The following is a 27,985-nucleotide window of genomic DNA, read 5'->3' as shown; positions in this document are numbered from 1 at the left end:
TGCTATGCTTATCAACACGAAGGTTGCTATTTAATATGCAATTAGAGGTTCCTATTGCATGCTTTTTGTAAATGAATAGGCCAATTTAAAGCAGACTACATACTCCCTGTTTTCTCAACTTCTCTAAGTAAATGTTTTTATCTTATATAATTTGTTAGATTTATCAAGTGAAGCACAAAATCTTTAATTTGCCTTAGTCAGAGTAAATTATGTTAATCATTGTAGCATTTTAAGGAGGTGTTAGCCCACTATTGTGGTTACTTGAGGCAGGTCTGTTGGTCACTGACCAGGATTGGGTGTGTCTGCTGTCTATCTCACACCTTTACTGTGTGGTACTAGTGTCTGACTTTGTCTCTTCTTGACCACTCAGGCTGTCCTCTGGCAGGGCAGTAAGCGGGTGGTGTGGAGCAGGCCGCGGAGTCCGTCTCTCTGCACTGCATGGCTGCGATGGCGCCCGCTCTCACCGACGCCCCAGCCGAAGCTCACCACATCCGCTTCAAACTGGCTGCCCAGTCCTCCAGTCTCTCCCCGGGCAGCGCAGAGAACGGCAACACAAGCAACATCCTCATCCACAACAGCAGCGGCACCGGCAAATGCAAGGTCTCCGCCACCGACGAAAACTCCCACAACTTTTGCAGCGGGAACCAGGAGCAGCCGACCCAGCAGCATCAGCAGTCCTCGGCCTCAACCCTGGGCAAGCTCCAGCCGCTGGTGGCTTCCTACCTGTGCTCCGATGTGACCCCCGTCCCCTCCACCAAGGAGTCTATTAAACTGCAAGGAGTCCTCATCAAGCAGTCTGTGCTGAAGAGTCACGGCATCCTACCCAGCTCGCTGTTCAACGGCGGGGGAGACTTCCTGCTGAGTAAACGGCAGACTTTGGAGCTGTCCGGAGGACAACTGAAGAGCCTCATGAGCAGCAACGGTGGTGGCCAAGCCGTAGCGGCCATCAATGGCCTAGCCAAGAAGCTGGCCATGTCCGGCGCAGCGGGCTCCGTGGTGGCGTTGAACAGGAGCAAACCCTCCGCCAGTGCTGAATCTCAGCCCCTAACGCCTCCACCGGACTCCAAGGCCTTCACGGGCGCCATCTTAAAGGGACCCGTCAAGCAAAAGCATTCCCTGGGGGTTTCTCACAGCGCAGGAGGAAACGGCCTCCAGCAGCAACCAGCTCACTTTGTGGCGCCTGATACACCATCAAATCAGCCGGACACACCCTCAAATCAGCTGATGCCACCCGTGACTGACTGGGAGAGGGCAGGCAGAAGCCAGCAGGGATCCCCAGTCTGCTCTCCGGCACCCCAGTCCCCCTCCTCCACCCTCTGCAGCCTGGACGCCCAGGTGAAGGAGCGCACTCTGCTCAACCGCAGCCGCCAGGGTGAGATCGAGGGCCGGATGCGGCGGCTACGCAAGCGGCTGCAGGTGGTGCAAGCCAAGCAGGTGGAGCGCCACGTTAAGCAGCAGCTGGGGGGCTTTCTGGACTCATCCCTCAGCATGCTGCCTCCCGCCACCACAACGCGTAAGGGGGACACCACCGCCACATGGCGCCCGGGCCGGCACTCCTTGGGAGCCAGGGACAGCCTGGGCAGGTTCTTGAAGAGCGGCTCCATCCCCACAGAGTTGGAGCGCCTCTACCTCAGCGGCACAGCCAACCTGCACGTGGCTGAGAGCAACTTCGACTCGGACGTGACGGAGAGCAGCTCGGGAGGGGACACCGACCTGGAGGATGAGGTGCTGGCCAGAGTGGACATTGAGCAGCGGCACATCAAAATGTAAGTACCACAGGACGCACCGTTGTGACAGGAGAACCCCAAGTGACGTTCCATTCTATAAAGGTTTAGAAAATGGTGAGACTGGAGTGATGAGTGTTCATGTGCCAAGCTAAAGGCCATATGGGTCTTTTGAAAAACAAACTCTTTTTACACCTTGTTACCATCAGTGTATTGAGCAGAAGGGACTTACCATGCCCTTTTTCTTTGGCTCAAGCAGCATCACAGGCTGAAAGAGCTTTTCGTCAACCAAATCATGTAATCTTCTTGATTTTTGTTGCCTGGCAGAAGGGGACAAAGTGGGACTAACATAGATGGAAGGTGAGATGGTGTTCCCCTAACTATTCTACTCAGGATAATGGGATCTTAATCTACACGGTATAAAGGGTCCCCAGCTTTCACCTAGAAGGCTGTGCTCTGTGCAGATGTGCTCATAATCTTCTATTTGGGCTAACAGGTGCTAATGGCAATTAGAGATGCCCCATCTACCTGAATGGAAGGGTCAAACTCCAGGAAGGGGGCGATAACGCCAGTTGCTTGGAAGAGCTGGTGTTGTAGTGTGGGTGTGATGCTGGAGAGACTGAGTACACTGTGTGAATCTATTAAATCCCCATCCACAGTGGTGTACTGCCACAACCAAGGCTAGAGCTGAATGTACTGTTTATATGCAGAGAGAGAACAGGGAGCACATACAGAATACATGTTTTGATTTCGATAAAACCAAGGCAGAAATGTAACTTCATGCAAATGGTATCATTTCCACTTTTTCTCATGGGTTTTTCTCTGTGGGGGCTTTCAAAGGTATTCCACGCGAGGCGCAATCCAGAGTGCCTCATTTCTGCTTACTGTTTTTGAGAGTGAAAATAGACTGCCAGTTGGGTCAACGGCATTAATGGACTTGGTGACTTGTTTGGTAGATGATTAACAAAGCAGATAACTTATTTTACAGCCCCTTCCTGTTGCTTTTGGCCTAAATATTTTCGTATCCATACAGAGAGAAGCCTGAGTTACTGGCACAAGCATAAAGATTGACATGGCTGATTCTTTGTCTGGATGGGAACAGGGTGATGTGCAGACATCACTACATGATAAATTGTTCTACTTGGACTGGTTGGTAACCCCATTTATAGCAAATGAATTGGATTTTTATCCTAAAGGGTTTGCCGTTTGGGTAGAGCTTTGTTGTACCTGGGATGGGAAGTAGACTAGCTTAGTGCGATAGCATTGTGACGTCATCAATATGTGACCAGACAATGCTTTATTCCCTTCAAACTCAATTCTGGACATCGAAGCCAGTTCCACTGCATTTTTTTATTGTTCTCCTCTAATCAGGGACTAATTTAGACCAGGCTGGTGCAATTATTGGGTAGAGCAGAAAACCAGCAGGCTCCAGACCTCGTAAGGGAAGAGTTGAATAACCCTGGTTTAGCCTATTTGAACTGTACTGGCGCCGCACAGTACAGTTCTTCTCTCTCTGATAGGCTACGACTTTGGGCTCTACTGTAGGCTAAGCTTTCATCGTTTTATGCATTGCTTTCTCTCGATCAAATAATTCATGTAACAAGGTTCCTTACATTTGTTTGAATATCCTAAAAACGTAAAGTAGTCAGGGGAATGAGAGCAAACAATAGCCTATAGAAAAATCTAATGACAAGTTTAATCAAGTTTGCTTATTAAGAAATAATGTATTTATGCGAGCCGGGGAAACCCTCCATGCGAGGTTGAAAACCTAATAGCCAATTACCCATCCTCCTACTAGGCCTAGCCTAGGGAAGCCTAGGAATTGGCAATCACAGCTTTGAGAGAGAGAACAATATTTATTTACTGTTTTATAAAGTAATTATTATTCAGTTCTGAAGACTAGACTGCTTCTGTCCAGCCGATAATGTAAAACCTAAGTCACTACGTTAAGACATCCCGTTCCTCATCAGACTATCACTGCTCAATCGTGCGCACCACACGCACACAAACCTGTTCCATCCTGAAGCTCCTTCGCCAGAAATGAATATTAGAAAACATTTGCTTGCATTTAGCCTCTGCCCAGGCTTTCAACAACATAATTTTTCTTCAATATTTAGATTTTGCATTATAGCACAGTTGATTTTTTTTTTTTAAATTTTTTTTTAAATTTTGCGAAACATTTTGTGGGTTGGCCAATAGGGGGCAATACGATAGTATATCACAATGCTTTATGGATACATAATCACGATAGGACAACGGTTGACATCTCCCAAACCGATATCCTAAGCCTTTTCTACAGGGTGAGGGTTCAGTGGTGGTTTTGTTTCAGCACAACGGACCTATAGCCTAACCCCCACCCAAATGATTTTGATGCACTGCTTGACAGTTGCTCTTCCTGCATATTTTTGTGTGCTCCTAGGGCTGGGTGATATGGCCAAAACATCATATCATGTAGTATTACAAATGTTTTTTTTATACATTTATTTGATGTTTTTTGAATAAAAGTTATACATTTGCTTTGAGTAGTGCGTGTGACCCTAGGGTGGCAACACATACATTCTTAGTGATTTCAATGGGTCTTCCTCCATTCTGATTGTTTCATACTGTTCAATTCAATTAAAAATAATTTTCAGCATTTTCATAAATTTCTGCGTTTCCTACACTCACTTGAGAGAATTTCCACACTGCCATGTAGGGCTGCACTATATGGGCAAACAATCTAAGCCTTATTTTTTTGCAGTTGCAATTTGACTTGCGATTTAGAGCCAAACACTTGTGTGAACTGTTGGAATCATGGAAATAGAATGATTATTCTAATTCTGTAGTTAGAATATAATAGTGGGCACTTTGAATACAGTGTTTGACATGACGCGAATGAAAATGCCAGGGAGGAGTTATTGTGACAGGGTAGGAACCAAAGTGTTGAGATGTTTCCTAGGGGACCCTATAGTCTTTGGCGACATTGAATGTTCTTTTTGCTACTTCATGTGGCTAACATATTCATGCTTCACGTATTCCTCTTTGATTTAGAAGATACTGTTACATAAACAACATGCTGATTTTGGTCTATATCATTACTGGTATTATCAGGCTGTATATAGCTCGTTACATTTGCTCTGACTCGGTACATTTAGGCCCAACTTCCTAAGAAAATAAACTATCCATTTGCAGATCAAAGAAACAAAAGAATTGTGTAATTATAGAATGCTAGTGGATATATATTAAGAAGCAAAGTGAAGACCGCATCATTGTCATCAACATTGTTGCATTGGCCATGCTAACTGAACGCAAGTGTCTCGAGGTCGAGGAACAACAAATGCGCTCCTTGAGGGATGAGGCGGCGCTAGGTCTGTGGGGAAAGCGGCGTGGGGAGAGGACTCGAGTAGCGGAGTAAACTATAAAAATGGATCTTACACACGCCGTATCACATTTAACAAACCAAACATTCAAATACCGCTATAGAAGGTAAAGTAATAACCCAAACCTGTCCCATCAATACAGTATACCGCCCAGCCCTGTCTGCTCCATGGTTTTTGGTTGTGTTTCGGGGTAAAAAAGTCTGATAATTAATTGCACCCACCAGGTGTCCCTGGTCTAAATCAGTCCTTGATTGGAGGGGAAGAGTGGAAATCAGCAATGTAACTGGCTTCGAAATTCCAGATTTAGGATTTGCCTGGCCTATAATCCTTGCTCTTGAAACGGTAAAGCGCACTAACCAGTCCAGGACTGCTGATTAGGCACAACATCATTTTGTTGACAGTGGATCTTGTCACACATTGACCTATATTGTAGAGACAAGTTCCCATACCTCTTAGTTCAAGTGAACATCTGTTTACCATGCTTATGATATGTCCCAGTATTAATTAGAAACAGAGGTTCAGTTTAAGTGGTTTTCTTTATGAATACTAGCAGGCCTGTCCCCTGGTTGTGTATTTGTATTTTAGCATAATAACCTACATGGCTGAGGGCTGCCCATATTGAGAAATCAGTGTTTGTGGGGCAAGAATCTCATTACATCACATGCATTACATAGGCCTAATAGTGAATATAAAGTAGGGCTGGGAATTGCCTGGGACCTCTCGATACAATATCACGATACTTAGGCGCCGATACAATATGTATTGTGATTCTAAATGTATTACGATTCGATACTGTGATTTAATTGCAATTCGGTGTTCCAAGCACATTGGTCACCATACATCTGCTGCAGAGGAACAAGAGAGCCTTGAGAAAACAAGTGTTCAAAACAAATTGGCTCCCTATTTAAAAAGATGGTGAGCATGTTTCAAAGGAAAATACTGCTGTTTTGGTACAGCCAGCTAGCACACAAATATTGATATTGTCAAAACGATACAATACGATATCCCCCCCATCACTAATAGAACGTGTCTAAATCGGTTTGAGGTTGCAGTTCTGCTCTTGAAGATGAAATTCTATCCATTCTAGGGAACTTAAAACAGGAACTGGATTAGGTCTAACTGACTTATCTCAGAATACATGAGCCTAGTGAAACAAATGTGTACAACGTTTTCTAATAATCAAGTCAACTAAGTTGGCTGAGGCCATGGCTTGCAGCTCATGCTATTGCTCAGCATTACTGTGCAGTTTTCTGGTATCCCCCCCGTTGTGTACCGTTTCCCATCCTGTTCGACACATCTGGATTTGTTTAGCTCCAGCGAGTTCCTCCCCAACATGAACCCACAGCCAGAGTTACATAACCTCTTCTCTTTATGATTGCAGCTCTCCAACTGAATTTGATCCTCTTCGTACCCCACACCCTCTGCCTAGTGCTGCTGTGATCCATGCACAGGCTCTTATTCACTCTTCCTCTAAAGATAGGAGTTAACCAACAAGTGAACAGCTCAATTCAAGCCCACTGGCAACATGGCAAGCTATCTTTAGTGTTTAATGCATCATTTCCATTTTTTGGTGCCTTTTTTCATGTGTATTGAAAACCAATGACTCTCACGAACAGTCAATTTGTAGTGATTGGCGTGCTGAGCATCAATCATGCCTGCATAGTTTATGAAGGGTAATTACGTGGTGATTGATTTTTACCATGTGGTGTCAGAAGTGGGATTTCTGTTGTCCTTTTGTTGAGTATATTTGTTTCTAGGGCTGTAACGGTATATGTATTTCTACGGAACCGTTCGGTACATGGACCTCTGTTTGGTCTGCGCTGTGAACTTGAATGAGTACATACAAAAAAATAAACTAGGTCTTTAGGCTATGCAGGGCTGTCCTGACAAAAAAAAATCTTCTTAGTTGGCCAAAAGTCGTTTGAGCTTTCAACCAATTGATTGGTTGAAATGCTTAAATGTGTATTTTTCCAAATAGACACACCCTATATGTCGTAATAAAATCAACTATATACATTGAACTTGTTTGATGAAATAAGACAAATGCCTCGAGGGTGCCAAAGATCTAGGTAAGTAGAAAACCTTAACCTGACACAACTATTCTCCCGCTCCTGCTGGGTTTTCGTTACTCTCCTGAAGTTGCCGGTAATAGGCTACATGAGGAGTCTGTAACCTTTTTCATGTAGAATGCCAATTTATCATACAATTTCTACCGATCTGCATGTCAGTAATGGTTTTAATTTAATTTATGTCTTCACATCTCAAAATCATTGTCATGTGGTTAATCAAAATGAATATCTAAATGAAAATGATACATATCTAAAAAGTACTTCTATTGCCAACTATTTAAAAAAAAAAATAGCCTACATAAAGCCAACAAATAACATTGCAGCATGCAGGTAGAAAATATCCTGATTTAAAATTTGCCTATAAATCACCTTGGCTATACATGGCCTGTGCAACGAGCTTGAAACGTAGGGTATTAACTTGGGTCCGGCCCGAAGCTTGTGCCAGCGAACTTGCAATATTGTATAAAATATTCTGGGCCCTCAGACTTTCCTTTGCCAGTGAGCTCAGGACAGAGACAGCTTTAGGCTATTTGTGCAGGGGATAAGAAGCAGTGCTTGACTTGGGCTGGAGCTGACTACCGGCACCTCTACTTTTCTTCTGCTTGAGCTCTTGTTCCTCTTATAGAATATTATCTCAAATGTATTGTGGAACTCCTGGACCTAAATATAAACAGTACCAGCACCCAAACTGAGTACTGGAACCTATTTCAGTCAAGTTAAGTACTAATAAGAAGTAATTGGCTAGGCCAATTTTAAAATCAAATGTTATTGGTCACATACACGTTTGGCAGATGATATTGCTGGTGTAGCGAAATGCTTGTGTTTCTAGCTCCAACAGTGCAGTAATATCTAACAATTTCATAACAATACACACATTTAAAGGAATGGAGTTAACCTGTTAGGGTATAGGGGGCAGTATTTTCACGGCTGGATAAAAAAATGTACCCGATTTAATCTGGTTACTAATCCTACCCAGTAACTACAATATGCATATACTTATTATATATGGATAGAAAACACCCTAAAGTTTCTAAAACTGTTTGAATGGTGTCTGTGAGTATAACAGAACTCATTTGGCAGGCAAAACCCTGAGACAGATTCTGACAGGAAGTGGATACCTGATGTGTTGAATTGACTTTAAGCCTATACCATTGAAAAACAAAGGGGGTGAGGAATGTTTTGGCACTTCCTATTGCTTCCACAAGATGTCCCCAGCCTTTACAAAGTGTTTTGAGTCTTCTACTCTGAGATCTGACTGAAGAAGAGCCTTGGAACGGTGATGGCCCATTAGACACCTTGCACGCGATTTGATGGTGGGTACTCTCATTCCGAAACGTTTTAAAAGGGAACCCAATGGTCCGCCTTGAATTTTATTCATGTTCTGGTTAAAAAAGGCCCTAATGATTTATGCGATACAACGTTTGACATGTTTGAACGAACGTAAATATATTTTTTCCGTTCGTGAAGTGAAGTCCGGCTGGCTTAGATCATGTGCTAACAACACGGAGGTTTTTGGACATAAATGATGAGCTTTTTTGAACAAAACTACATTCGTTATGGACCTGGGATTCTTTGGAAGTGACATCTGATGAAGAGAATCAAAGGTAATGGATTATTTACATAGTATTTTCGATTTTAGATCTCTCCAACATGGCGGTTAGTCTGTATCGCAATGCGTATTTTTCTGGGCGCAGTGCTCAGATTATTGCAAAGTGTGATTTCCCAGTAAGGTTAATTTTAAATCTGGCAAGTCCATTGCGTTCAAGAGATGTAAATCTATAATTCTTTGAATGACAATATAATATTTTACCAATGTTTTCTAATATTAATTAATTATTTTGTTGTCATGACTTGACTGCCGGTATTGGAGGGAAACGATTTCCTGAACATCAACGCCATAGTAAAACGCTGTTTTTAGATATAAATATGAACTTGATAGAACTAAAAATGCATGCATTGTCTAACATAATGTCCTAGGAGTGTCATCTGATGGAGATTGTAAAAGGTTAGTGCATAATTTTAGCTGATTTTATGGTTTTGGTGACGCCTGTCTTTGAATCGACAATGCATTACACACAGCTATTGTCAATGTACTCTCCTAACATAACCTAACTTTATGCTTTCCCCGTAAAACCTTTTTGAAATCGGACAACGTGGTTAGATTAAGGAGATGTTTATCTTTCAAAGGCTGTGAGTTAGTTGTATGTTTGAGAAATTTGAATTTTGACATTTATTTGGTTTCAAATTTGCCGCTCTTGAAATGCACCTGCTGTTGATAGGGTGCGCCACGGGTGGCACGCTAACGTCCCACATAGCCCCAAGAAGTTAACCTGTTAGGGCTAGGGGGCAGTATTTACACGGCCGGATAAAAAATGTACCCGATTTAATCTGGTTACTACTCCTGCCCAGTAACTAGAATATGCATATAATTATTGGCTTTGGATAGAAAACGGACAACGCTGGGCCAATTGTGGGCCGCTGACATTTTAAATATTGGTGTCGTTTTTCTTCGGCAAGGAAAATATCAGATATCGGTATCGGCCAAAAATGTAATATCGGTGCATCACTATTAATGTTTACATATTTTGCATTACTCATCTCATATGTACACACTGTATTCTTCTGTATTTTAGTCTATGCCGCTATGCAATTGCTCATCCAAATATTAATATATTCTTAAAGCCATCACTGGCACCTTAGAGGCTGCTGCCCTATATACATAGACTTGAAAATCACTGGCCACTTTAATAATTGGAACACTAGTCACTTTAATAATTAGGGATGCGCGATATATGGGGGAATATATTGGAATCGGACGATATTTGCTTTGGCCGATGTCTAGTTTAACGCCAATGTCAAAGCTACCGTGCATACCTATACAACGTAGGTACATGACATAATGACGCCACGTAAAATGTTGCGCTACACGTGCAACACAGCATTCCTAACCTAGCCCACACAATGTCTGCTGTGTGGATCGAGCAGTCAACAAGTCGAGCATCATTTGAAAAAGAACATTTCAGCGAGACAACTCAAAGGCGAAATCCATTAAAGCCAAGATAATGGTATTCATTGCCCTTGACAATCAACAATCAAACGTTCTCTGTCGTGGGTGATGTTGGCTTTCGCCAACTGGTCGAGCACTGGTACACACTACCAAGTGCGCTATTTTTCAGATGTTGCCCTACCGGCGTTACACAGTAATAGCGTCACTGCTATTTGCTTCACAACATGCATATTATGGAATGCCGTTTGGGTCTTTGCGTGTCAAAAAAGATACAGTAGCACTGTCAAAGCTGTATATAACAAAAGTCTGCAAACAAGCAAACCCCGGACACGAACGATATGCTTTATTACCAACGCGGTATTGTAAACACAACTTGTTCGACCGCAACTTCTGGGTTAGCTAGCTTTAGCTTGGTACCTAGCTAGCACCAATACAACCAGCCTGAAAACAATGACCAGTAGAAACTGCACTTATTTTCATTATTCTTAGCATTGATTTAGGAATCCTTGTAAGTATTAGCAAGGTTGCCACTTGTTCGCCGATTGAAATTGAACTTCAGTTCATGAAAATAAATAGCTAGCCAGCTACTTAACCTTGTTGCCCAAAGCTAACGTTATAAGCAGCCAGCTAGCTTCATCTGGCTAGTGAGGCTCGATCGGACTGGGTTATGTGTTGTGAAGCTTGCCACAATAAGGATTAGGCACAATTGTGGGATTTGTGTTTCGCCTTCAAAATAAAAGTATGTTATTGACAGTGAAGCAAATGAATACAAATAGTAGAATTATGCCATACTTTTATTTTGAAGGCTAACCGCAAAGTCCACTATTCTGACTAATCTTTACTGTGGCTAGCTTCACATAGATGGGTCCGACCACCATTAAACAAATAACTGTCTTATAAATTTGGGTTATTTTAGATGACACCATGCTACTGAAACGGATGCCATTTTGCTATATTTCTGGGGAAGAACATTGTTTGCATCCATGAGCTAGCTAGCTTTGTGATCAGCACTGTAGGTGCGCGAGACAACTTTACCAGCATCATAGCATACGTATCGATGAATCGTTGTTACATGAAATACGAGATAGTTATTATACATTGATTATACTACGTAAAAAAATGTATAAAACACATTAAATTATGTGACGTGCAGTCATATTCAGGTCCTGATTGGTCAACAAGCTTATTTGACACGTCAAATAGTGTACATTTTTTTGGGACACGCAAAGACCCAAACGGCGTTCCATATAAATCATGGTTGAAAATGCAACGACTGAACAAATGAACAACGATCAGCTCAGCAAGTAAGTGAAAGAAATAGGTTTGAAGGTTTTGATGATTTTTAGCTGGGAATGGAACATAAATAAATGCAAACAAAATAACCTTTTGGTCAGTGTGGTGTGTGTGTGTGTAACCTTTATTTAACTTCTTGGGGCTATGTGGGACGTTAGCGTGCCACCCGTGGCGCACCCTATCAACAGCAGGTGCATTTCAAGAGCGGCAAATTTGAAACCAAATAAATGTCAAAATTCAAATTTCTCAAACATACAACTAACTTACAGCCTTTGAAAGATAAACATCTCCTTAATCTAACCACGTTGTCCGATTTCAAAAAGGTTTTACGGGGAAAGCATAAAGTTAGGTTATGTTAGGAGAGTACATTGACAATAGCTGTGTGTAATGTATTGTCGATTCAAAGACAGGCGTCACCAAAACCATAAAATCAGCTAAAATTATGCACTAACCTTTTACAATCTCCATTAGATGACACTCCTAGGACATTATGTTAGACAATGCATGCATTTTTAGTTCTATCAAGTTCATATTTATATCTAAAAACAGCGTTTTACTATGGCGTTGATGTTCAGGAAATCGTTTCCCTCCAATACCGGCAGTCAAGTCATGACAACAAAATAATTAATTAATATTAGAAAACATTGGTAAAATATTATATTGTCATTCAAAGAATTATAGATTTACATCTCTTGAACGCAATGGACTTGCCAGATTTAAAATTAACCTTACTGGGAAATCACACTTTGCAATAATCTGAGCACTGCGCCCAGAAAAATACGCATTGCGATACAGACTAACCGCCATGTTGGAGAGATCTAAAATCGAAAATACTATGTAAATAATCCATTACCTTTGATTCTCTTCATCAGATGTCACTTCCAAAGAATCCCAGGTCCATAACGAATGTAGTTTTGTTCAAAAAAGCTCATCATTTATGTCCAAAAACCTCCGTGTTGTTAGCACATGATCTAAGCCAGCCGGACTTCACTTCACGAACGGAAAAAATATATTTACGTTCGTTCAAACATGTCAAACCAGAACATGAATAAAATTCAAGGCGGACCATTGGGTTCTCTTTTAAAACGTTTCGGAATGAGAGTACCCAACATGAACTCGGGCGCCAGGTGTCTAATGGGCCATCACCGTTCCAAGGCTCTTCTTCGGTCAGATCTCACTGTAGAAGACTCAAAACACTTTGTAAAGGCTGGGGACATCTTGTGGAAGCAATAGGAAGTGCCAAAACATTCCTCACCCCCTTTGTTTTTCAATGGTATAGGCTTAAAGTCAATTCAACACATCAGGTATCCACTTCCTGTCAGAATCTGTCTCAGGGTTTTGCCTGCCAAATGAGTTCTGTTATACTCACAGACACCATTCAAACAGTTTTTGACACTTTAGGGTGTTTTCTATCCATATATAATAAGTATATGCATATTGTAGTTACTGGGTAGGATTAGTAACCAGATTAAATCGGGTACATTTTTTTTATCCAGCCGTGAAAATACTGCCCCCTATACCCTAACAGGTTAACTAGACAAGTCAGTTAAGAACAAATTATTTTTGAAATTGGACAGTGTGGTTAGATTAACGAGAGTCTTGTCTTTAAATAGCTGTAAAATAGTCATATGTTTGAGAAATTGAAGTAATAGCATTTCTAAGGTATTTGAAAATCGCGCCACAGGATTCAACTGGCTGTTACGTAGGTGGGACGAATTCGTCCCGCCGGCCCTAGAGAGGTTAACAGTCTGATGGCCTTGAGATAGAGACTGACACACAGCTTCTTGGTCCCAGCTTTGATGCACTTTTTATGATGTTTTCATTGTATCAGAGCATGACATTTTTCCCTTTAATGCTGAGTGGTTATCGAAAGGGAGAGAGCTAGAAAGATTTTTCAAGTACATTGAGATATTGTAATTCTCAATGGATATAAAAACAGTTAATTTTGAGGTGAAAACATTACTTTGAGAAGCTCCACACGCGAGGACAGCGGAGTCAATCACCACCTTCCGGAGACACCTGAAACCCACTTCTTTAAGGAATACCTGGGATAGGATAAAGTAATCCTTCTACCCCCCCCCCAAATATTTTTTTTATATAGATGTACTATTGTAAAGTGGTTGTTCCACTGGATATCATAAGATGAATGCACCAATTTGTAAGTCGCTCTGGATAAGAGCGTCTGCTAAATGACGTAAATGTAAAATTTAGTGGTGGTGCGTTAAGCCAATCAGAAATACTATCAGAAACCCCAAATGGGTACCTTTTTATATGCCTACATTTGCTCGCAGGCCGGGTAACCTATAGGCCTACTTCTATGTGTGCACATCCTTACTTAACATTAACAGGAGCGCTCCAAACAAAAGACAGTGACTAGATTGATGAAACTCGTTTCTCACAAGTGTAGTGTAGGTTGTGCACTCAGCAAACAGTGTCCACTCTGACAGTGAGAATGGGAAGACTGGAATAATATTGAATGAATTAAAATAAAGGAAGTGACCAAAGTAACAAACATTGTAGATTATGAATTAACAGTAAATGTAATACTTGTGATATATGTAATGGGGAATTGATATACAGTAACAACCAAACGCAAACAATTCACACAATGAAGTTATTAAACAATGAATGTTCACAAATTGTCAGGAGTGCTTTCTGGAGAGGGAGGTCCATTGTCCGTCTGGGCGCATGGTCAATCCGATATTTGCATTGGCCATGCAGCGTTTACGGTGATATGGCCTGAGCAGAAGTCGGGGCATTCATACTTCTTGTGCTTCACGGTGGAGTGCAGAACTGTTGTCAAGGAAGAAAGTTTGTGTTTTCTACAGGATGTACTGCCCCCACCTACCATCAACCAATCATGTCAATGTGGCGCTATACAGAGCCTTCCGTATTGTTAAAACATTTGGGAGGTGCATGGCTATGCGGTACGGAGCTCGATTTGGTCTCTGGAGGCTCCGCATTTGCTTCACACCCTCTATATAGAGCCTCCGACCACATTTTCGGATCGAGCATAAATTATATTTTAGTCTAAGCCTCCGCAATGGATTAGTTCACTGAGATGGGTGCAAATGTGTGTATATTTGTTACTGCTCGACTAAAACAATCTCGGTCGACCAACACCCTAACGACCAAACAATCAACTAGTAGACTAATTGGGGTCAGCCCTAAGGCTACGCCTACGCTGCGTTTGTATGCCATTGCCTCGTGAGTAAACCTGAGCTGGGGGGAAAAAATGTAGATAGGCTATTTTGTTAAAACAACTCCAGCCTTTATGCACATTGTAATCAAAATTCTAATCTTAACTGCCATATTTCAAACTATGCTTTTGTGAGAAGCAGCCAGAAACTCTGTAGGTGGTGGGATCAATAAACCAGAATTGGATGGTCCTTTTCTGCTTCTTCCCTCACATTTATTCAATAGTTTGAAGAAGAACCATCCCCTACTTTATAGCTTTAGACATGATTCCTATTTACACAGTCAGCAAAGACGGTTTGAAGAAGATGATAAGCAAGCTGGACAGTAGATATATGTGCGAGATGGAATCTTTCTCCCAAGTCGCCATCCCAACACTGTATAACAAAATGAAGGGAGAATTTGGAACAGAGCTCACACGTTGTTTTTAATGCGACAGATATTTCCGTTTTTATTGATTTATAAATTTGCGAATGTATTTAAAAAATAAATACAAATGTTTTGCTTTGTTATTGTGTCTCTTCCCCCCCCCTCAATTTACAATTTGATCAATTTTAGAATATGGCTGAACATAACAAAATATGGAAAAAGTTAAGTGGTCAGAGTACTTTCTGAGTGCACTTTACATAATTACACAATCATAAGCTCCCTATTCCATCTGCAGCCTATGGCTGACTGAAAAAATAATTAACTTTGGTCATTTAAGGACTCATGGTAAAATAGGGATAGGTGTACTCATGTTATTAATTAATGAATTAGTGCTGCGCTTATTGCACACTATATTTTGATGTTAAAATGAATGTTAATATGTAGGTGTAATAATCCTATCATATAACAATGTGAGAAAATATTTGTTTTTTTAAAGATGTTTTGGGTTCAGCTAGCACTGTGTTAATCAGTGGAGTAAAGTACTCTAAGTAGTGTTTGGGGGTATCTGTACTTTACTTTACTATTTTTTTTATTTTTACTTCACTACATTCCTAAAGAAAATGTTTTTGTTTTTTTATTCCATATTTTTTCCCTGACACCCAAAATACTCGTTACATTTTGAATGCTTAGCAGACCAGGAAAATGGTCCAAGTCACGCACTTATCAAGAGAACATCCCTGGTCATCCGTACTGGTACTGGCTCTGACGAGGCGGATTCACTAAACACAAATGTTTCATTTGTAAATTATGTTGGAGTGTGTCCCTGACTATCTGTAAAAGAAAAAAAAGAAAATGGTGCTGTCTGGTTTGCCTAATATATAAGGAATTTGAAATTATTTATACATTTACTTTTGAAACTTATATATATTTAAAATCAAATACATTTAGGCTTTTACTCAAGTAGTATTTTACTAGGTGACTTTTACTTGTCATTTTCTATTAAGGTATCTTTACTTTTACTCAAGTATGGCAGTTGGGTACTTTTTCCACCACTGGTGTTTAGTTCATATCTCATTTTAGAAGGGATGTTCCCTGACACTTGTTTTAACCATGTCTGATGGAATTACCAATAAACTCAATCTCTCTCTGCAGTAAGGATGGGCAATGTCAACCTTTGTCCTACTGTGATTATGTACTTGTAAAACAGTGATATTTGACGGTATCACCCCCAACCCACAAATAAAAATAACTGCTATAAGCACCGTTGGTGTATATCGCATGCGATAACCGGACGAATCATAACAAAAGATGAATGTTGTTGAAAGCATGGTCAGTGGCTATGTGGAGGCTAATATTTCCTAATATTTATGGTGGGGGTAGCTTCAGTACGGAACAGGTGTCTGTGTGGCACGCACATGGAGCAAAGTAAGGGAGAGGCGTGCCAGTTGTGCTGCAGCGTTGGAGCGGACAGGATAGGGAGGGAGAGACACAGTAGCCAGCCAAGCCAATTTAATGTTATTTATCATCCCATCTCAAACCAGAGAAGTTAGCTAAGCTAAAGTAGTCCGCTAGCTACCTAGTCAATTGAGGCTACATGCCCCCCCCCCCCCCCCCCCCAAACTCCATTCAGAATAAACAGCCTACCTGGTGGTTGCTCGTCTTTTTTTCATTTTGCTTAATATTAATTCTGTAACTTTAATCCCATCTTGTATTGCATATATCAATGATCTCGCTCTTGCTGCGGGTGATTCTTTGATCCACCTCTATGCAGACGACACCATTCTGTGTACGTCTGGACCTTCTTTAGACACTGTTAACAAACCTCCAAATGAGCTTCAATGCCATACAACACTACTTCCATGGCCTCCAACTGCTCTTAAATGCTAGTAAAACAAAATGCATGCTCTTCAACCGACACTGCCCGCACCCGCCTGCCCGACTAGCATCACCACTCTGGACGGTTCTGACTATGCTACTGATCCTTGACTTCAGCGATGTCATTTACAAAATAGCCTCCAACACTCTACTTAGCAAATTAGATGTAGTCTATCACAGTGCTAGTCGTTTTGTCACCAAAGCCACATTTTTTTATTTATTTTTTATTTTACCGTTATTTAACCAGGTAAGTTGACTGAGAACACATTCTCATTTACATATACTACCCACCACTGTACATATACTACCCACCACTGTGACCTGTATGCTCTCGTTGGCTGGCCCTCACTACATATTCGTCGCCAAACCCGCTGGCTCCAGGTCATCTATAAGTCTCTGCTAGGTAAGCTCCACCTTATCTCACCTCACTGGTCACCATAGCAACACCCACCTGTAGCACGCGCTCCAGCAAGTATATTTCACTGGTCATCCCCAAAGCCAACACCTCCTTTGGCCACCTTTCCTTCCAGTTCTCTGCTGCCAATGACTGGAACAAATTGCAAAAATCACTGAAGCTGGAGTCTTATATCTCCCTCACTAACTTTAAGCATCAGCTGTCAGAGCAGCTTACCGATCGCTGCAGCTGTACACAGCCCATCCAACCAACCAACTACCTACCTCATCTCCATATTTGTTCCTGTTTTTCTGCTCTTTTGCACACAGTATTTCTACTTGCACATCCTCATCTACACATCTATCACTTGTGTTAATTTGCTAAATTGTAGTTACTTTGCCACTATGGCCTATGTATTGCCTTACCTCCTTACTTCATTTGCACACACTGTATACAGTTTTGTGTTATTGACTGTACGTTTGTTTATCCCATATGTAACTGTTGTTTTTGTCGCACTGCTTTGCTTTATCTTGGCCAGGTCGCAGTTGTAAATGAGAACTTGTTCTCAACTGGCCTACCTGGTTAAATAAAGGTGAAATAAATAAATGTAAAAAAAATTCATTAGTGAGCTGTCACTTCACTTGGTACACATGGAGCTTCTTTGACTGTTGCTTTTATTATCAAATTGAAATGGGCTATAGGAATAGGTGAATTACTCAATGTCACTCATGTGCTGCCCTGCTGAGCACAGCCCAACTCTGTTCATTACTGTGCGGTGCCAGTCAAGTTCAAATACGCTAAACCATCGTCAGCCATCACGATTTTGCCACCATCAGCGATGGCTGTCAGTATGGTCTATTGACGATGATTATCGAAATATCGCCCACACCCTACTCTGCTCCAGAATTTACGTTTTTTGGTGTTGTTGTTGTTGGTTGCACCAGCTGATAACTTGATCACACCAAAATTGTCGCTGCGTCACACAATAGAAAAAGTGTTTTAAGTCATTCACAGAGCTATATGAAATAAGTTGCTTCATCTATCCAATTTAAACCAATGATTGTGATGAATTTTGGGTTGACAATTAGGCTATTGCTGCTACGTGTACATATTGCTCCGAAATTGAAGATTTATTTTGTTCAATGGAGATTAATTTGCTAACGTTTTTTTTTTTGTGTAGAAATATTACACTTATTCATTTGGGGCCAATTCACCATCTAAGGAAATGAAAAATCAAAACGCAAAATATAATCTGCTGCTAAATATAATATGCTGCTAGTTAGCCGTAGGGATGGGTACGGTTATTTATAGTAAATCTGAGTTTGGTGAGGGCCAAACTTGGTGGGTGTCAAAATAGCTAGCCATGATATCTACTCAGAATATTGCAAAATGTGCTTTCACCGAAAAGCTATTTTAAAATCGGACATAGCGAGTGCATAGAGTTCTGTATCTATAATTCTTAAAATAAATACGTTTTTTGTGAACGTTTATCGTGAGTATTTTAGTAAATTCACCGGATGTTTGCGGGGGGTATGCTAGTTCTGAACGTCACATGCTAATGTAAAAAGATGTTTTTTGATATAAATATGAACTTGATTGAACAAAACATGCATGTATTGTATAACATAATGTCCTAGGAGTGTCATCTGATGAAGATCATCAAAGGTTAGTGCTGCATTTAGCTGTGGTTTGGATTTATGTGACATTATATGCTAGCTTGAAAAATGGGTGTCTGATTATTTCTGGCTGGGTACTCTGCTGACATAATCTAATGTTTTGCTTTCGTTGTAAAGCCTTTTTGAAATCGGACAGTGTGGTTAGATAAAGGAGAGTCTTGTCTTTAAAATGGTGTAAAATAGTCATATGTTTGAAAAATATATGTTTTTGTATTTTTGAGGAATTTGTAATTCGCGCCACGCCCATCATTGGCTATTGGAGCAGGTGTTCCGCTAGCGGAACGTCTAGATGTAAGAGGTTAACAAGTTAAATCCAAGATAATGGAATTCATTGCCCTTGACAATCAACCGTTCTCTGTCGTGTGTGATGTTGGCTTTCGCCGACTGGTCGAGCACCGGTACACACTACCAAGTGCGCTATTTTTCAGATGTTTCCCTACCGGAGTTACACAGTAATAGCGTCACTGCTATTACCTAAACGACATCCATACTATGGAACGTCGTTTGGGTCTTTGCATGTCAAAAAAGATACAGTAGTACTGTCAAAGCTGTACAAAAAAGTCTGCAAACCCAAGACTCGAACGATGTGTTTACAACACCGCGTTGGTAATAAAGCATAACTTGTTAGTCCGCAACTTCTGGGGTAGCTAGCTGTAGCTTGGTACCTAGCTGGCACCAATACAACCAGCCTGAAAACAATGACCAGTAGAAACTGCAGTCATTTTCATTATTCTTAGCAATGATTTAAGAACCCTTGTAAGCATTAACAAGTTTGCCACTTGTTCGCCTATTGAAATTGAACTTCAGTTCATGAAAATAAATAGCTAGCCAGCTACTTAACCCTGTTGCCCAAAGCTAACGTTATAAGCAGCCAGCTACCGCACCGGGTTATGTAAACCAAATGCCGTTCCATAGAAATCATGGTTGAGAATGAAACGACTGAACAAATGAACAACGAAACAGCAAGTAAGTGAAAGAAATAGGTTTTGATGGTTTTACTGGTAGTAGGGACATGCGTAAATAGCAAAAAAATTACTTTTTGCTGTGTGTGACCTTTTATTTAACTAGGCTAGTCAGTTAACCTGTTAGGGTATAGGGGGCAGTATTTTCACGGCTGGATAAAAAAATGTACCCGATTTAATCTGGTTACTAATCCTACCCAGTAACTACAATATGCATATACTTATTATATATGGATAGAAAACACCCTAAAGTTTCAAACTGTTTGAATGGTGTCTGTGAGTATAACAGAACTCATTTGGCAGGCAAAACCCTGAGACAGATTCTGACAGGAAGTGGATACCTGATGTGTTGAATTGACTTTAAGCCTATACCATTGAAAAACAAAGGGGCTGAGGAATGTTTTGGCACTTCCTATTGGTTCCACAAGATGTCCCCAGCCTTTACAAAGTGTTTTGAGTCTTCTACAGTGAGATCTGACCGAAGAAGAGCCTTGGAACGGTGATGGCCCATTAGACACCTGGCGTGCGAGTTCATGTTGGGTACTCTCATTCCGAAACGTTTTAAAATAGAACCCAATGGTCCGCCTTGAATTTTATTCATGTTCTGGTTAAAAAAGGCCCTAATGATTTATGCGATACAACGTTTGACATGTTTGAACGAACGTAAATATATTTTTTCCGTTTGTGAAGTGAAGTCCGGCTGGCTTAGATCATGTGCTAACAACACGGAGGTTTTTGGTCATAAATGATGAGCTTTTTTGAACAAAACTACATTCGTTATGGACCTGGGATTCTTTGGAAGTGACATCTGATGAAGAGAATCAAAGGTAATGGATTATTTACATAGTATTTTCGATTTTAGATCTCTCCAACATGGCGGTTAGTCTGTATCGCAATGCGTATTTTTCTGGGCGCAGTGCTCAGATTATTGCAAAGTGTGATTTCCCAGTAAGGTTAATTTTAAATCTGGCAAGTCGATTGCGTTCAAGAGATGTAAATCTATAATTCTTTGAATGACAATATAATATTTTACCAATGTTTTCTAATATTAATTAATTATTTTGTTGTCATGACTTGACTGCCGGTATTGGAGGGAAACGATTTCATGAACATCAACGCCATAGTAAAACGCTGTTTTTAGATATAAATATGAACTTGATAGACAATGCATGCATTTTTAGTTCTATCATATTGTCCTAGGAGTGTCATCTGATGGAGATTGCAAAGGGTTAGTGCATAATTTTAGCTGATTTTATGGTTTTGGTGACGCCTGTCTTTGAATCGACAATACATTACACACAGCTATTGTCAATGTACTCTCCTAACATAACCTAACTTTATGCTTTCCCCGTAAATCCTTTTTGAAATCGGACAACGTGGTTAGATTAAGGAGATGTTTATCTTTCAAAGGCTGTAAGTTAGTTGTATGTTTGAGAAATTTGAATTTTGACATTTATTTGGTTTCAAATTTGCCGCTCTTGAAATGCACCTGCTGTTGATAGGGTGCGCCACGGGTGGCACGCTAACGTCCCACATAGCCCCAAGAAGTTAAGAACAAATTCTTATTTACAATGACGGCCCGGGCCAATTGTGCACCACCCTATGGGACACCCAATCATAGCTGGATGTGAAACAGCCTGGATTCGAACCAGGGACTGTTATGACTCTTGCACTGAGATGCAGTGCCTTAGACCGCTGCGTCCGTGTGTGTCTGTGTTAACTATTTAACTGTACTAGAATGCTTTAAAAGGCCGTTAAAATTAGTCTGAGGCTCCATGTGTGGAAAGTGAAGTGGGAGATTTCTAATCAATGCTAAATGGAATAAAAATTATGGAATTAAGTTGGCTAAATAAGGAGTAGGCTACAATGATCAACCAAACAGGTAGGCGGCTGTTTCGTATGAATGGAGTTGTTGTAGATTGACGCCTCAATTACCCTCGCTACTTTAGCTAGCAGGCTAACTTAGCTGACTAACATACTGTAGCTAGTTAGCTTTACAACAATTTGATGCAGTCAAGACGGGCACAACCAGATGGTATGATGGACAACCTATGGCAGCAACACGAGTTGGTTTGGCTACTTTCGCTCTCCCTCCGTGCCACACAGACTGTCATACACACCGGCCCCTGAACCTCTCTCGCCCCTCCCCACCCTTCCAAGCGGAGCGCAGCCAAAGGAACTCTGTGGCACAGCTCACCAGCTCTCTTGAGTCATGGGAGCAAATCTCCATTGAAGTTAGGGAGAAAATGTGTGTGTCTAAAGCTAATTTCCTGCATTTTTCCCCCAATTAATGGCAATGCATTTCTTAGATGCTTGGTTATACTGTTTTGTTTGATAAGTCTCCAGTATCAATCCCATGTGACTCATGGCCCTTCTAGTCGTCTCTACTCAGAACAACAAAAGCCCCCAGTCATCAAGCTAGGTAAGAGGTCATTGTTAAAAATGTTTAAGTGATTGAGAAGACTGAACTAGATCGAAGGTAATTCAATAATCAAAATTGTTACACCTTTAACCAATAGCCTAACAAAAAAAAAATCTAGTTCAGACTTTTGATTGTCTTTATTAATAACCTCTCTGGGACATCTGAGACGCTAGCGTCCCACCCGCGGGACACACTATTCAACAGCCAGTGAAATAGCAGGGCGGCAAATTCAAAACAACAAAAATCTCATAATTAAAATTTCTCAAACATACAACTATTATATCCCATTTTAAAGATACACTTCTTGTTAACCTGTTTGGGCTAGGGGGCAGTATTGAGAATTTTGGAAAAAATATGTGCCCATTTTTAACTGCCTCCTACACCAACTCAGAAGCTAGAATATGCATATTATTGTTCAGGTTTGGATAGAAAACACCCTAAAGTTTCTAAAACTGTTTGGTGTCTGTGAGTATAACAGAACTCCTATGGCAGGCAAAAATCTGACAAGGTTTCATGCAGGAAGTGGCCTGTCTGACAAGGAGTCGTGCGTCTTGCATCTGTTTATTGAAAAGTAAGGATCTTAGCTGTAACGTGACAATTCCCAGGGCTCCAATAGGCTCTCAGAACCCGCGAAAAACCTGAAGGTTGACGAGGCAGCCTCTGGCTGAAACACATTATCGCCTTTGGTAAGTGGCGGATCAGAGGACCATTGAATGAGGCGCGTGCACGATTCGCCCCCGTGGAGAAATTTAATTCGGCTGTTTAGCGCATTGCAGATTCCCGGTCGGAATATTATCGCTTTTCTACGAGATAAATGGCATAAAAATTGGTTTTAAACAGCGGTTGACATGCTTCGAAGTACGGTAATGGAATATTTAGAAATTTTTTGTCACGCCAATGCGCCATGCGCGAGACCGTGATGTAGCATTCTGATAGTGTCTAGAACTCATGAACAAAACGTCGCTGTTTGGATATAACGATGGATTATTTAGGACCAAACCTACATTTGTTATTGAAGTAGAAGTCCTGGCAGTGTATTCTGACGAAGAGCAAGCAAGGTAAGAACATTTTTCTTATAGGAAATGTGATTTTGGTGGAGGCTGACCTGGGTGGGTGTCTAAATAGCTAGCCCTGTGATGCCGGGCTATGTACTTAGATTATTGCAAAATGTGCTTCATCCGAAAAGCTATTTTAAAATCGGACATATCGAGTGCATAGAGGAGTAATGTATCTATAATTCTTAAAATAATTGTTATGCTTTTTGTGAACGTTTATCGTGAGTAATTTAGCAAACTGTTAGTAAATTCCCCGGAAGTTTGCGGGGGTTATGCTTTTTCTGAACGTCACATGCTAATGTAAAAAGCTGGTTTTTGATATAAATATGAACTTGATTGAACAGACATGCATGTATTGTATAACATAATGTCCTAGGTGTGTCATCTGATGAAGATCATAAAAGGTTAGTGCTGCATTTAGCTGTGGTTTGGGTTTATGTGACATGATATGCTAGCTTGAAAAATGGGTGTCTGATTATTTCTGGCTGGGCACTCTCCTGACAAAATCTAATGTTTTGCTTTCGTTGTAAAACCTTTTTGAAATCGGACAGTGTGGTTAGATTAACGAGATTCTTGTCTTTAAATAGCTGTAAAATATTCATATGTTTGAGAAATTGAAGTAATAGTATTTCAAACGATTCAAAAATCGCGCCACTGGATTGAAGTGGCTGTTACGTAGGTGGGACGAATTCGTCCCACATGCGCCAGACAGGTTAATCCAACCACATTGTCCGATTTCAAAAAGGCTTTACGGCGAAAGCATAACATTAGATTATGTTAGGACAGCGCCTAGACAAGAGAAACCACACAGCCATTTTCCAAGCAAAGAGAGGCGTCACAAAAACCAGAAATACAGCTAAAATTAATCACTAACCTTTGATCTTCATCAGATGGCACTAATAGGACTTCATGTTACACAACACATGTATGTTTTGCTCGATAAAGTTCATATTTATATCCAAAAACACCATTTTTACATTGGCGTGTAATGTTCAGAAATGTTTTGCCTCCCAAAACTTCCAGTGAATGAGCACATCAATTTACAGAAATACTCATCATAAACGTTGATAAAATATTCAACTGTTATTCAAAGAATTATAGATACACTTCTCCTTAATGCAACCGCTGTGTCAGATTTCAAAAAAGCTTTACGGCGAAAGCAAACTTTGCAAAAATCTGAGTTCAGAGCTCAGATATCAAAACAAGCCATACAGATACCTGCCATTTTGGAGTCAACAGAAATGACAAAAATTACATTATAAATATTCACTTACCTTTTGATCTTCATCGGAATGCACTCACATGACTCCCAGTTCCAGAATAAATATTTGTTTTGTTAGATAAAGTTCATATTTTTGTCCAAATACCTCCATTTTGTTCACGCGTTCAGTCGAGTAATCCAAATCCAGACACTGTATATTGGATAGGGAATCGCTTGAAAAACTAAAAACCTCAGATTTCCACACTTCCTGGTTGAATTTTTTCTCAGGTTTTTGCCTGCCTTATGAGTTCTGTTGTACTCAGACATCATTCAAACAGTTTTAGAAACTTCAGTGTTTTCTATCCAAATCTACTAATAATAAGCATATCTTAGCTTCTGGGACTGAGTAGCAGGCAGTTTACTCTGAGCACCTTCTTCATCCGGACGTCAAAATACTGTCCCCTACCCAAGAGAGGTTAATCTTGTATTAAATCAAATCTATTGATGCATAACCTGACATTTCTGCCATCCATTGTGGGAGGATAACCAACCTTCCAATTAATGGCAATGCATTTCTTGGATGCTTGGTTACACTGTTTTGTTTGATAAGTCTCCAGTATCAACAAGCAAACAAAAACGGGGAGAAGTGAGAATCTGTAAATATGCTCAGATAAAAGAAAATACTCTGCCTGAATTCAAGACCATATATGTATCCTTTTGTGTTTTACCCCTCCAGCACTCAGAAATGTAATTCTTCTGCATGTTATTCAGTTACACTGGCATATAGTGTGTTCTATGGATGTTCTTAAACTGCAGTAATTTATGTCTGAGATTATATGAACTTGGCATGCAAACATATCAGTATCCATTCATCAATAGCTTCTACCAGGTCTTCCTCATATTTATGTTTTACATGCATTGTCATTGGGAAAAGCCTCTGTCAACCCTTGTTACAGTTTGGAGGTTTGTCAGACTGCCGTGAAATAGTGTCAGTCTTTGAAGCGTCTGGCTTCTCCAGTGTTTGCTGCACAGAGAAAATAAAGTGTTGCGTGTGCAAAAATTCACCTTCGCTCCATCACAGCCTGGTCTTCCCTGGCTGCCTGACCCTGCTGAGACCCGTCACCCTTTGATCCTCCAAAGATGAGGCATGACAAAGAATTACCTTGATGTATATTTATACGTTATATTATCCAAGAATAGAATCAAATCAATAATTGAAATTACCATTAAGCTCAGATCCCAAACTAACTTTAAGCTTAAGCTGCTGTCCTGTAGCTACTGTAGGTCTACCCATCAACTCAAGATGGAGCTTTGTATCATTCGCTGATATTGTGAATTTACTGCAAAATTCACCTGAGCTCCGTAGACTGGTCTTCCCTGGAAGTCTGACCCTGCTGGGACACCTGTCACCATCTGATCCTGCTAAGACATGATGATCATAGTGTTTTGCACTGACACTGCACCATGACAGTGAAGCCTGTAGAGCTGTTTATACCGTGTCAGTGTGAAAAATAGGGAATTAGCTAGTGAAACTGACAAATCAATTACATTACAGTGCTATACTGACATTAATAATAACTCACATTGCACAAAAAAAGGTCAATTGTTGGTCTAAAATCGTTTGGCCGCTAGTTTCATTGTTTGATTCAGGTCTAGTGTGAATGAGGCAAAAATAATGTTTAGTTTTGGCCAGCTCTCTAACGGTACATCAACTGGTGAAAGCTAGCTAAATTAATTTACATCTGTTCAAACAGGACAAAAAGGCTATAAAACATTTACATTTGAACAACGGCTGTTAGATGGCAATATGAGGTGGCAGTTATTAATATCTGACTGATAGCTACAGGCTAGATCAGAACTGGCTGTGTTAGCTACTAGCTAGCTAATTCACCTCAGTCGAGGGGTTGAAATATTAGCTAACATTACACTACTAGCTCAGCACTGGGAATGAACACTAGTTTAGTTTTTTTTTCTTATAAGTTAAACAGCCGTTACCTTGCCAGCTACATCAGTCAACTAAATGTAGCTAAATTGGTCATATTCTGGAGCCCTTCTGTAATGCACATGCCCAAATAATCATATGGCCTATTTTCGTCAAATTGAGATTAAACTGATTTTTCTCAAACTAGAACACAATCAAGATGGTCACATAGGTGACAACCAGTCGGCGATTGAGATGGCCCAACTGAAGGCCTTGAATGACCGTTGCAGCCCTAGTAGCATTGACATCTACATTTTAAGTCTGCGTCCTTCCCCATGAAGGTGTGCTTGTGATGCTGGACATTGCCTGGCCCTGAACATCAAGCCTTATGCTGTTGGCTAGCCTGCTGGTTTTTGGAAGCCTTTAGCACGACTATTGCAGGGTGTTTGGTGTTGTAAGCCAAGGTTAGTATTATGCTGTGGTGCTGGTTACCGTGTATAACATATGTGCTGTGTCCAGGACAGCGCCACATTGGGGAATGTGCTGACAGAACAAAAACAGGCTGGTAGTGAGTGCTGCTGGTGGGGGAGGATGGTGTGTGAAGCTGGATGGGAGATGGCAAGATGGAGCTCGTTTATTGGGAGGGAGGATTTTCCCTGCTCAGTTATCAGTCCCTCCTCCTCCTTTAGACCTTCACTCTGATAACTGAGGTCACTGATCCTTAAGCCAGCAGTTTTCTATGCAGGGTGGGGATATTTGGTTGAAAGAGACTATCTGGGTCGTGTTCAATAGGGCATACAGCAGAAACGTTATAAAATGCTTTGCTACTGAAATGTAGTCCCTTCCTGTTTCTGTTAGTCCCCCCGTTTCAGTCTGTTTTCTTCCGTTTGCTGCTTAATGGACATGCTCCAGGGCTGCGTTCAGCAGGCCACAACATTGTTGATTGTTGTAATATATTATAGGACACATACCTCTGACATGTTAGAAAAATGTATCACATCAGCTGTAGTCATCACATGTTAATCTGCAACCTTCCACAATGCTTGCCTACTAAATGTGACCCAGGCCTGGCCACCAGTCTTTTTTTTAATAAATTAGGCTTATTTAATTAATTGTCCCTGTAGTTTTCTGCATCCTGCTTCCCCTTTTCTGTGACCTTTCTACCACATGGCTTGCTTTGTTTGCCAGCTAGATTGGCCTACTACAGCTTTGTGGGAGTGGCTAATACTGAATACAGTGGGTGAATCTCCATTGTATTTTCTTGATTTCTTGTGCCCCTCTCCTTGCCTCCCTACTCAAAATGGATTGGAGAAGAAAATCATAGGGGAGGAACCTCTGAGGAATCAAGCAAATAAAATTGAGATTCACCCTCAAATATTTCTTATTTGTCAGGGAAGAAATGGATCACCACCTGAGCTGACGTATCCTACAGCACGTGTATAGACCAGCCTGATCCCCCACGG

General features: G+C 40.9%; 1 protein-coding gene across 5 annotated transcripts in view; it reads left to right on the top strand.

Moving 5' to 3' along the window:
- kansl1a (KAT8 regulatory NSL complex subunit 1a) overlaps positions 1–27,985 on the top strand; it is a 57,038-nt gene that overhangs the window by 9,280 nt on the left and 19,773 nt on the right. For all 5 annotated transcript variants that reach the window (XM_029712527.1, XM_029712523.1, XM_029712525.1 and 2 more), the window contains one exon: positions 371–1,766. In XM_029712527.1, coding sequence (XP_029568387.1) covers positions 439–1,766 — 1,328 coding nt within the window. In that variant the 5' untranslated portion in view covers positions 371–438. The remainder of the gene's footprint in view (positions 1–370; positions 1,767–27,985) is intronic.

This window comes from Salmo trutta, chromosome 2, assembly GCF_901001165.1.
Source record: "Salmo trutta chromosome 2, fSalTru1.1, whole genome shotgun sequence".
Classification (NCBI taxonomy): Eukaryota; Metazoa; Chordata; class Actinopteri; order Salmoniformes; family Salmonidae; genus Salmo; species Salmo trutta.
The sequence above is the reverse complement of the archived record's forward strand: the minus strand, read 5'-3'. Positions and strand labels throughout refer to the sequence as shown.